Source organism: Nerophis lumbriciformis, linkage group LG29 (assembly GCF_033978685.3).
Source record: "Nerophis lumbriciformis linkage group LG29, RoL_Nlum_v2.1, whole genome shotgun sequence".
Taxonomy (NCBI): domain Eukaryota; kingdom Metazoa; phylum Chordata; class Actinopteri; order Syngnathiformes; family Syngnathidae; genus Nerophis; species Nerophis lumbriciformis.
In genome coordinates, this window is record NC_084576.2 from 34,972,501 (window position 1) to 34,985,383 (window position 12,883).

General features: G+C 36.4%; 1 protein-coding gene across 2 annotated transcripts in view; it reads left to right on the top strand.

Annotated features, from left to right (window-relative positions):
* Nucleotides 1–4,768, top strand: part of ginm1 (glycoprotein integral membrane 1) — a 12,622-nt gene extending 7,854 nt beyond the window's left edge. The window contains exons 5-8 of one of the 2 annotated variants that reach the window (XM_061924422.1): nt 221–380; nt 552–769; nt 2,210–2,373; nt 4,140–4,768. In XM_061924422.1, coding sequence (XP_061780406.1) covers nt 221–380; nt 552–769; nt 2,210–2,373; nt 4,140–4,254 — 657 coding nt within the window. In that variant the 3' untranslated portion in view covers nt 4,255–4,768. The remainder of the gene's footprint in view (nt 1–220; nt 381–551; nt 770–2,209; nt 2,374–4,139) is intronic. The other variant, XM_061924423.1, reaches the window with a different exon arrangement.
* The last annotated feature ends 8,115 nt before the right edge of the window (nt 4,769–12,883 follow it).

The following is a 12,883-nucleotide window of genomic DNA, read 5'->3' on the forward strand; positions in this document are numbered from 1 at the left end:
TCCAGATCACAAAAGGATTAATTGTGGAGCCTGAGAATTAATTGTATTGTAAGTATCTATTTATTCATTTTGGACACGTCAAAAAAGAGGAGAAAGAAAGCCACAACAATGAGTAAAAAAAGAAAATGACAACATAGTGATGTTTCAAACATGTTTACATTCTAACACGTCCGAAAAGGCGTAGGAAGAAGCCGAGCTTAACGTTGTTTGTGTTGTGCAGGTGCAGCAGCCTGATATGTGTGAGGTGAAAATACTGCTGAGCCCAGACTTCCAGAAGCTGGCCCAGTACACCAACACCTACCCCATGGGACACAGTGACATCTTCAGGCTGTCCAGAGAGCACGACGTGGTGGTCACACATCCCGCCAACCATCAGAAAGGTGGGCTCCTACCTTCGTCGCAGCATGAACATGTCATTCTTTCATTTAAAAAAAAAAAGTCATTTATTTATTTATTTCAGGCAATGACATAAAAAAGTACAAAGTTGACAACACATAATAATATAAATGAATATAGTGCAAAAGGTAATGTATAGTATGTGTTTCCATCAGCAGAGGAGCAAATGATGTCCCAGACCACCAGCCAGTACGCTCTCAAACACTCGGAGACCACGCAAGAAGAAATCGCCGCACCGGGGAAACTCCCGGAAACGCCGCTGCGCATGGACCCTGATGTCCTGCATGATGCCAGCTATGAAGACGCAGAAGACCTGGGACAACCTGAGCAGACTCCAGTGGAGACTTCACCCAAAGAATTTCTCTCCTATTCGGTGAGCAAGTGACTTCCAGTATTGATCAAAACACTTGTAAAAGTTGAATAATAAAAATATATTTTATTTGTAAAAGCACTTTTCATTGAGCAAACAACCTCAAAGTGCTACAGTGCATTTAAAATAACAGAAAAAACAAAACAAAACAACAACGCTAAAACCACAAATAGCTGCCCCCAACAAGTAAAATAAATAGTAAAAAAAAAAAAGAAGTAGAACAGCCTAATAGCTAGAACTAGCCGACATATATATATATATATATATATATATATATATATATATATATATATATATATATATATATATATATATATATATATATATATATATATATATATAGTCTTAATAAGGTTATCCAAAAAATAGTGCTCGATACCGTAGTAGAGCGCAATATATGTATGTGTGGGAAAAAAAATCACAAGACTACTTCATCTCTACAGGCCTGTTTCATGAGGGGTTCCCTCAATCATCAGGAGATTTTAATGGGAGCATTCACATACCATGGTTTATATAGGGCACAGAGTGGGTGGGTACAGGCTGGTGTAGGGGCGTGGTGATTGGCTCATGTGTTACCTAGGAGGTGTTTCCGTCTGTGGCGGCATGTTGTTACAATTTCGCTGCGCTTGTTGAGGGATGACAGGTCTGGACGGTAAATAATAAACAGTTTCTCTTTCAAGCATAGGTTGCATCTTTTATTACCACTATTGTAAGGTGTGCTGGATGCAAGAATTTGCCATGTTATTGAATATTCAACATTATTGTCTTTGAGGTCCCAAATGTGTTTGCTGAGTTCTGTGGTATTTCGCAGGTTTTTGTTCCTGAAAGAAGCCTTGTGATTGTTCCATCTGGTTTTGAATTCTCCCTCGGTTAATCCTACATATGTGTCGGATGTGTTAATGTCCTTGCGTGTTACCTTAGATTGGTAGACAACTGATGTTTGTAAGCACCCCCCGTTGAGAGGGCAATCAGGTTTCTTTCGACAGTTGCAACCTTTGTTGGTTTTGGAGTCGCTCTGTCCGGGGGCCGACGGCTCATTTGCAGTTGTTTTGTTGTGGTTTGAGATGATTTGTCGTATATTGTTCATACAGCTGTATATATATATATAGATATCTTCTTTTTTACTATTTCTATGACTAAATGAGTGTGTATGCACCTTAGGGGATCTGCTCCAATTTTGTTGTTCTTTGAACCTGTTCACTGTAATAATGACAATAAAGCTCTATTGTACTGATGGTGTAAGTGTAGAGAATGGTGCAGAGTCTTAGGTGTGGGTATGGAACACCACAACTTTAGTCTACACAAACTATTCAACAATTCACTTTCAATTTTGTTATTTTTTTCCTGACAAAAGACCAAAACATTGTTGTTGTGCTGAATGTTTCTTGGCATTAAGTAAGAGTGTGTAAGAGTGATGTCCATGTGTGTGTGTGTGTGTGTCAGGCCATGTGTCGCTGGGTGGATGACTTCCGGGAGCGTCTGCGACACTTCTGTGCCCAGTCACTGCCCCTCTTCTTCCTGGTCATGTGTGTGGTGGTCATCGGCGTGGTGGGCTCGGCCGTCATCGTCAAGATCCTGGACTTGTTCTTGCCCGCCTGTGAACCCAGGTAAGTACTCCTCCTGGTCATTCAGGCTGCCATTGGGAAGTCTTTCAGGAGATTTTGAGAAATGAAGACATTTAAGTGGCATCAAAAAGCATGAAATAGGACGTCCAGACGTGTTGAAACATTCTTACAATTGCCATGGCAACAAAACAAACCAAGCAACCCAGTTTTTCCAATTGGGGAAAAGTTGCCCTTCGACATGTTCAATATTTCTGCTAACTAATATTGAGAGTCCATCTTATTTTCATGTCCTAAATCCTATAGAACACAATAGTACAGTAATGACAAATATGTGAAAGGGCAACTATTTGACATGATACACTATGTTGCTGTAAGTATGGTGTCCAGACATCCAATCACTAATCACTTGGCCCGGTGTATCAAATCAAGCACTTAGGCATGGAGACTGTTTCTGTGAAAGAATGGGCCGCTCTCAGTGATTTCCAGCATGGAACTGTCAGGATGCCACCTGTGCAACAAATCCAGTCCTGACATTTCCTCGCTCCTAAATATTCCAAAGTCAACTTTATTCTAAGAAAAGTGAAGAGTTTGGGAACAACAGCAACCAAGTGGTAGGCCATAGTGCAAAGACTTTCTGCACAGTCACTTGCTACACAGCTCCAAACTGTCCAATGTCACCTTCCAATTAGCCCACGTACAGTACGCAGAGAGCGTCATGGAATGGGTTTCCATGGCCGGGCAGCTGCATCTAAGCCATACATCACCAAGTCCAATGCAAAGCGTGGGATGCAGTGGTGTAAAGGATATCACCACTGGACTCTAAGAGCAGTGGAGAAGCCTTCTCTGGACTGATGAATCACACTTTTCCATCTGGCAATCTGATGGACCAGTCTGGGTGTGGAGGTTGCCAGGAGAACGCTACATTTCTCACTGCATTGTGCTGAGTGTGACATTTGGTGGAGGAGGAATTATGGTGTGGGGTTGTTTTTCAGGACTTGGGCTTAACCCCTTAGTTCCAGTGAAATGAACTTTGAAAGCTCCAGGATGCCAACACATTTTGGACAATTCCATGCTCCAAATCTTGTGGGAACAGTTTGGAGCGGGCCCCTTCCTCTTCCAACATGACTGATAAAGCAAGGTCCATAAAGACATGGATGACAGAGTCTGGTGTGGATGAACTTGACTGGCCTGCACAGAGTCCTGACCTGAACCCCATAGAACACCTTTGGGATGAATTAGAAGGGAGACTGAGAGCCAGGCCTTCTGTGTGACCTCACCAATGTGCTTTTGGAAGAATGGTGGAAAATTGCTATAAAGACACTCTGCAACATTGTGGACAGCCTTCCCAGAAGAGTTGAAGCTGTAATAGCTGCAAAAGGTCATATTGAACCCTATGGGTTAGGAATGGGATGGCACTTCAACTTCATATGTGAGTCAAGCCAGGTGGACAAATACTTTTGGCAATATAGTGTAGTTGCATTTCATACCTTTTTTGTTGCACTCTCTTCAGGCCCATGTTTCAACTGAAGGATGTTTTGTTGCACTCTCTTCAGGCCCATGTTTCAACTGAAGGATGTTTTGTTGCACTCTCTTCAGGCCCATGTTTCAACTGAAGGCTGTTTTGTTGCACCTCTTCAGGCCCATGTTTCAACTGAAGGATGTTTTGTTGCACTCTCTTCAGGCCCATGTTTCAACTAAAGGATGTTTTGTTGCACTCTCTTCAGGCCCATGTTTCAACTGAAGGCTGTTTTGTTGCACCTCTTCAGGCCCATGTTTCAACTGAAGGCTGTTTTGTTGCACCTCTTCAGGCCCATGTTTCAACTGAAGGCTGTGAGTCTGGTGCCAGAGGAGGAGGAGGAGGAGGAGAAGCACACGCTCCTGGACAACTTGGACTTGGAAGACCAGGACCAGAGGAAGCCTTGAGGGAAGACTTGCTTTTTTTTTTGTCTTCTCGGCAGAAGTGAAATGTTTATTTTGTAACGTTCATGTGACCTCTCAGCCTTGTGAAGACTCCATGTGCTTTATATATTCATGTCTTCACCACACAATCACAACCTCACATTACTCTTTTCCATCTTCACTGTTTATTGCTGCTGTCCAGCTCCTCTAAATCACTTTACACTATTTTTTACGCTTTAACCCCTGCGGCTTACAAAACAGTGCAGATTATTCATGGATTTTTCTTCAAAAACGGCCTTAATGTTAAGTAATGGACAACATTTTCACTGAAAAGGTGTGTTGTTGTTTGTGCTGTGGCGCCATCTTCTGGACGAGTTCACTCACTGCGCGTGATGCAGGTTGAAAATGTATTTCCTGTTTGGTTCCTTTGAACCAGAAGTATGCTGTAGCAATTCTGCCCAAAAGGATTCTTCACTCATCACTTTGAGCAACAATTGTAAATTTTACAATATAACTAAAACAATTCATGCGTACTAAAGTGTGTGATGTGTGTAGGAGTCTTTTCATGCATATTTGTATGTGCTATTGTAATATGATCAAGCTAGCATTAGCTAATATGCTAACACGTTTACGAGTGTCTGTGTTAGTATTATTAACTTACAATGTATTGTTTGGTAAATTCACCAAAATGTCACCGTGGAGTTATTGAGTCTGTTTAGAGAGCTAGCTTGCACAGCTTGTTGACTTCTGTTTTGTTTGATCAGCCGTTTTACTGTCTTGTTGCAGACACTGTTTGGAAACAATTAAGGTATGTAAATAAACACTCAGAAAACCTTTGGTACCGTTATATATCTGCGGCTAATATATGTAAATATATTTATTCCTTCAAAAATGTGTCTTCAATAGCCCGGAAAATATGGTATGTCGTAGTATTGTAATAATAATAATAATAGATTTTATTTGTAAAAGTACTTTACATTGAGCAAACAACCTCCAAGTGCTACAGTGCATTTAAAAAAACAAAAACAAAACAACAACGCTAGCACCACTAATAGATGCCCCCAACAAGTAAAATAAATAGTAAAAATAAAATAAGAACTACAACAGCCTTATAGCTAGAACTAGCACACATATCTAAAAAAATGTTTTTTGTTTTTTTTTAAAGAAGGGTTTTTCAGCCTTTTTTAAAAAGCATCCACAGTCTGTGGTACCCTCAGGTGGTCAGGGAGAGCGGCGGAGCAGAAAGCCCGGTCTCCCATAGTTCGGAGCTTTGCCCTCAAAGGTTGGAGGAGGTTAGCCTAACTAGTAAGGCGTCATTAAAATGTGCACACAGTGACTTCCTGTTCAGTGCAAAGGAGGCTTCAAAATAAAAGCATGGTGGTATAAACTTGCATTCTACCACAACTACAACATGGGACACACACTTTGAGGCTTCCATTCTGACAATACAAATAATGTTCATTTGATTTGGCGCTGCTGGGAGAGTGGCCGTGCCAGCAACCTGAGGGTTCCTGGTTCGATCCCCACCTTCTACCAACCGCGTCACGTCCGTTGTGTCCTTGAGCAAGACACTTCACCCTTGCTCCTGATGGCTGGTGGTTAGCGCCTTGCATGGTGTCAGTGTGTGTGAATGTGTGTGTGTGAATGTGTAAATAGTGTCTTTGAGTACCTTGAAGGTAGAAAAGTGCTATACTAGTATTTACATCATTTTATTTATTCAACTGTACTAATTGAAATGATGCACGTGAGTAATTTCAATGAAAGTGATTTCAAAATGAATTGTTTGACAACACTAGCAGTCATTTAAATGATGCAAGTAACTTGTTGTGTTTCATCAAAAGTGTTAAAAAATGAAATGTTGGGCAGCACTAATAAACAATGATGTCATAGTCATTCATCAATGATGTCATAGTCATTCATCAACATTCATGAGTGTAATTAAGTCATTTCCCAATCAATCAGCAGCACTTATTTTAATTATGCAGGCAGATTTGTGATCAATACACATTCACACGTGTGATAAATCTATTTTGAAGTTGTATTCTGTAAACAACACTAATGTAAACAACATGTAGACAACACTAATGTAAATAACATGTAGACAACACTAATGTAAACAACATATAGACAACACTAATGTAAACAACATATAGACAACACTAATGTAAACAACATATAGACAACACTAATGTAAACAACATATAGACAACACTAATGTAAACAACATATAGACAACACTAATGTAAACAACACTAATGTAAACAACATGTAGACAAATGTCGCCCAAAGTCTCAAATGAACATGCAAGCAATGGCAGCTTTTTTGTTATGTTGACAACCACTTATGTTGACATGAGTCAGTGTTTGTTTGTGATGTTGACGTGACAGTCCTTCACTGTGGTTAGGGTTCCAAGGACCACCAAGGATTGACATCACTGCGAGCAGGTTTGACCATTTTATAGAAAGAAAAAAAATGTTGGCAAAATGCATGTTTAAAAAAATCAGTTTGAATATTTTTACACTGAATTTTGTATACATTAAAATTTAAGTGTTTAAAAATTCAGTGTGAAAGTTTCAAAAAGTAAGACTCACTTCCTGTAAATGAAGACTGAAGTATGGATGTTAATGTGTCTTTTATTATGAAAGTGTTTTTTGACACTGAATTTATGTAACTCAATTTTTTTGCATTTGAATTTTGTGAACTGAATTTTCTTTTTTTTACATCAAATTATGAAGACAATTTTTTAGAAAAAAAAAATTCTGAGTAAAAAATGTCAGTGTATCAAAATTCAGTGTAAAAAAAAAAAAGTGTAAAACATTTCACTGTATAAAAATTCTGTGTCAAAAAATGTTCTGTTTCAAAAAGTAAGACTCACTTCCTGTCAATGAAGACTAAAGTGTGGATGTTAATGTGTAGCTTTATTATGAAAGTGTTTTTTGACACTGAATTTATTTTTGCGTTTGAATTTTTGGAACTGAATTTTTTTTATTTTTTTTACATCAAATTATGACAATTTCTTTGGAAAAAAAATTTAGTGTAAAAAAAAAAAAGTTAGATTTGAGTGTATAAAAATTCAGTGCTAAAAAATTCAGTGTCAAAAAACGTTCTGTTTCAAAAAGTAAGACTCACTTCCTGTAAATGAAGACTGAAGTGTGGATGTTAATGTGTGTCTTTTATTATGAAAGTGTTTTTTGACACTCAATTTATGTAACTCAATTTGAATTTTGTGAACTGAATTTTCTTTTTTTACATCAAATTACGATGACAATTTTTAAAAAAAAAAAAATTCTGAGTAAAAAATTTCAGTGTATAAAAATTCAGTGTCAAAAAATGTTCTGCTTCAAAAAGTAAGACTCACTTCCTGTAAATGAAGACTGAAGTGTGGATGTTAATGTGTGTCTTTTATTATGAAAGTGTTTTTTGACATTGAATTTATGTAACTCAATTTTTTTGCATTTGAATTTTGTGAACTGAATTTTCTTTTTTTTACATCAAATTATGAAGACAATTTTTTAGAAAAAAAAAATTCTGAGTAAAAAATGTCAGTGTATCAAAATTCAGTGTAAAAAAAAAAAGTGTAAAACATTTCACTGTATAAAAATTCTGTGTCAAAAAATGTTCTGTTTCAAAAAGTAAGACTCACTTCCTGTCAATGAAGACTAAAGTGTGGATGTTAATGTGTAGCTTTATTATGAAAGTGTTTTTTGACACTGAATTTATTTTTGCGTTTGAATTTTTGGAACTGAATTTTTTTTATTTTTTTTACATCAAATTATGACAATTTCTTTGAAAAAAAAATTTAGTGTAAAAAAAAAAAAGTTAGATTTGAGTGTATAAAAATTCAGTGCTAAAAAATTCAGTGTCAAAAAACGTTCTGTTTCAAAAAGTAAGACTCACTTCCTGTAAATGAAGACTGAAGTGTGGATGTTAATGTGTGTCTTTTATTATGAAAGTGTTTTTTGACACTGAATTTATGTAACTCAATTTGAATTTTGTGAACTGAATTTTCTTTTTTTTTTACATCAAATTATGACAATTTTTTTGAAAAAAAAAATTCAGAGTAAAAAATGTCAGTGTATCAAAATTCAGTGTAAAAAAAAAAAAAAGTGTAAAACATTTCACTGTATAAAAATTCAGTGTCAAAAAATGTTCTGTTTCAAAAAGTAAGACTCACTTCCTGTCAATGAAGACTGAAGTGTGGATGTTAATGTGTAGCTTTATTATGAACGTGTTTTTTGACACTGAATTTATTTTTGCGTTTGAATTTTTGGAACTGAATTTTTTTTTTTTTTACATCAAATTATGATGACAATTTCTTTGGAAAAAAAAATTGAGTGTAAAAAAAAAAAAAAGTTAGATTTGAGTGTATAAAAATTCAGTGCTAAAAAATTCAGTGTCAAAAAACGTTCTGTTTCAAAAAGTAAGACTCACTTCCTGTAAATGAAGACTGAAGTGTGGATGTTAATGTGTGTCTTTTATTATGAAAGTGTTTTTTGACACTGAATTTATGTAACTCAATTTGAATTTTGTGAACTGAATTTCCTTTTTTTACATCAAATTATGACAATTTTTTTGAAAAAAAAAATTCTGAGTAAAAAATTTCAGCGTATAAAAATTCAGTGTCAAAAAAATTTCTGCTTCAAAAGGCAAGTCTCACTTCCTGTAAATGTAGACTGAAGTATGGAGGTTAATGTGTGTCTTTTATTATGAAAGTGCTTTTTGACACTGAATTTATGTAACTCAATTTTTTTGCATTTGAATTTTGTGAACTGAATTTTCTTTTTTTACATCAAATTATGACAATTTTTTTGAAAAAAAAAAATTCAGAGTAAAAAAAATTCAGTGTATAAAAATTCAGTGTCAAAAAATGTTCTGCTTCAAAAAGTAAAGTCTCACTTCCTGTAAATGTAGACTGAAGTATGGAGGTTAATGTGTGTCTTTTATTATGAAAGTGTTTTTTGACACTGAATTTATGTAACTCAATTTTCGGTGTTTGAATTTTGTGGACTGAATTTATTTTACATCAAATCATGCATTCATTTTTTCTTTGAAAAGAAAATTCTGTGTAAAAGTGTGTGTAAAAAAAGTAAAAAATTCAGTGTCAAAAAATGTTCTGTTTCAAAAAGTAAGACTCACTTCCGGTAGATGAAGACTGAAGCAATCAAAGTCTAACAATCAGCCAATGAGATGTCAAGTTAGATGTCACGTGACACAGCATAAAAAAGGCGGGTAAGTGGGCGACAAAACACCATTAAAGCAGTCAGACCCGTGTCACGTGACTTCAAACCTGACACCTCATTGGCTGCTTCATCTTGCTTTTTGAAGCGGAACATTTTTTATACTATGAATTATAAAACACGCATTTTGCTAACACTTTTTCAATTAAATTGTCGGCATAATTTGATGTGAAAAAAAAATTCAGTTCACAGAATTCGTAACGCAAAAAAATGAGTTGCATAAATTGTGTCAAAAGAAGCTTTTGACAGATGATTACGACGCCCAGAATGTAAATACATATATTTCTTAAAAATAATCCGCGAATGATGGATGCGCCGATATAAATGATCTAAAAAAAGATACAAAAAAAGTACTAAAATTAATGTCTTATTTATGAAACCTATTTAGAATCCAGTGTTTAAAAGAGTAAATTCCTGCTGGACAATGTGAGACAGCGCCCTCTGCTGGATGTTTTGCCACACAACACTTCTCTTCTACCTCTTTGCGTCAACAAAGCACTTTCTCTTGAATTGCCATCCAAATAGTATTTAATGAGGTGGCCAGTGAGTGTACTCGTCTAAATAATTCATTATTAACAGAGACGTTTCTTTGCGTCAGCATAAATGGTCTTTTCAAGACACCCTGCATGTGAATCGCACCACAGAAAAAGTGTGAAACTGCTTTAACTTGCTACTTTTTGTACCGGATGACGTAAATATGCATTTCTGCTGCTGTCATTTCTTGACTACTACGACTACGCTTTCACATTTCTCTCTTCTTTCGGCTGACAATACAAATAAACAAACAAATGGCCGCCATTTGTAAGTTGTCCTGCTTTTATTTTGAAGGTCACTTAGCAGCGAACAGGAAGTCACTACATGTTGTGATACGGAATGAACCATAAACAAAACAAGTCAGGGTCGATATCGGCCTGCATGTCAGATCTGCAGCATGTTCGACCTTGGAGTCCATTCATTGAAAAACTAAGCGACGAAAAACGGACGCGCTCAAAAAAGTGTCAAGTAACTTTTTTTTTGTAAAACTTGAACATATTTCAACAGCTACAAGACCACTCCAGAGATATAACCTTTTTATATAAGTGTAATAGTTAAAATGAGGTCATCAATAGGTCAATCATTCATTTTGATGCATCCTTTTTGGAACAAAACACACATGCTCAAAAAAAAAGTATTAGAAGTAAATCATGATTTTTTTTTTTTAAATAGCTTCAAAACTTTTAGCAGTTTCAGATCTATCCATAGATATTAATTTTGTATGATGTTTATAATGTTGCCTTTAACGCATACTTGCCAACCTTGAGACCTCCAATTTCGGGAGGTGGGGGGCGGGGTTAAGATATATATGTATATATATATATATATAAGAAATACTTGACTTTCAGTGAATTCTAGCTATATATATATATATACATATAGATTTTATTATATATATATATGAATAAATAAAAGAAATACTTGAATTTCAGTGTTCATTTATTTACACATATACACACGCATAACATTCCTCTACTCATTGTTGAGTTAAGGGTTGAATTGTCCATCCTTGTTCTATTCTGTCACTATTTCAGAACACACACATTATACAAATATACATGATAAAATCAATAAGAAAACGGAAGCTCTAATTTGGGAGTCTGAATTAGGATCAGAAGTTCCTATATAAACATTGCGCACTCACGTCTCCATTTTGTATTGATTACTGCAGCTGTGCACTGGATTCATTCACAAATACAAACTACAACTCACAAACACTTTAGAGTTAGGCTCCACCATCAGAATGTGTACTTAAACTTATAAAGATCACATGGATATTATTCAGTGAGTTGATTCACCAAAACTAACCTGTTATACAGGAGGAAAAAGCACACGGGACGTCTCAATTGTTCACAGACTGGTCGCGCTCATCAGAATGACAAGACACTTCCGGTCTGCAGGTGATAGCATTCAATTGGGAAGAAACGCCCTACTGCCCCCTACTGACCAATGTGAATACTGATAAATGTGTAATGACAGCTCCAAAAAACGAATTCAAACCACAAAATAAACTAAATAAATCAACACAAAAATGTGACACATTATGGGTGGGTCACATATGCATGTACAACAGGCTGTCAACACGTCACTCAGGTCCGCATGGAGCTGGAGGGGGCGTGGCCTCCAGCTCCGCCTGAATTTCGGGAGATTTTCGGGAGAAAATTTGTCCCGGGAGGTTTTCGGGAGAGGCGCTGAATTTCGGGAGTCTCCCGGAAAATCCGGGAGGGTTGGCAAGTATGCTTTAACGGAACATTTGTGAGGTTGAAGACTCCATGCACTTTAGGTACATAACCACATCATGTGTCGCCACCCAGTGGTGAGGTGGTGTCATTGCACACACTGACAATGTTTACATAGTTGTTTGAGTAGTTTGTTGGCAGATTTGTCACTTTTTTAATGAACAACCATGCACATTCACTGTAATGATTTGCTACGTTATTCTTATTTATGTATGGAAAGTAATTTGTTAGGCAGGAATTCTTATTAACATATTATTGAGTCACATTACTGTTCTTTTAAAGTAACATTTGTTGACATGTTGCGTTTTGGACCAGTTGTTCCTCCCAGGGAATTCAAGTCACAATTCGCTCCCAAGTTCTTTCCGACACTTAAAGCTGAGTTGAAAAACCACCAGAGACAGAATAGGTATTTTGTTGTATATTCTCAAAGCTTTGCCAATATACATTGATTGAGACCAGTCTAACCCTAGAACATTCTATTTCGCCTCCCAAAATGGTCTGTCTTCCCGATCCCACCACCCTCTCTCTCGTCCCATCTCTGTAGACAAAACAAATGCTAGTCAAAACACATTCCAAAGAACTCAAGGTTAACACACACAGTTTACTTGCTGACAGAGCATCAAGAGAAGAAATGGAAAACACGAGCTGTTTTCAAATATGACTAAGAAATGAAAGTACAACTTAAATTCGGATATATGTAAATATCTGCCTCCGACAACATCTATAGTTATATTTTGATAAACAATCATAAATAAATCTTTCAGCACATACACAATGTTGACATCTATAGTTATATTTTGATAAACAATCATAAAAGAATCTTTCAGCACGTACACAATGTTGACAATGCTTTTGATAAAGATGGGTGAAACACACTCGTAAACAACAACAACAACAAACATGGCTGTAGACGTGAAGTTAAATCATGAAATACAACCTTACCTGAGCAAAAACGATACATATTCATCCAGGAGAGTGTTGATACCAATGTCCTTGACCCAGCCACACACAAAGAAGGTGTAGACTTCCATGCTTTCCCATGTTTTGTCCTGTAAAATGGTGTCTGGAGAACAATAGTTTGATACGTCTGGTAAGGCCACCAACATCTAATTCTTGATATCACTCCACAAATCTGTTCTTGAT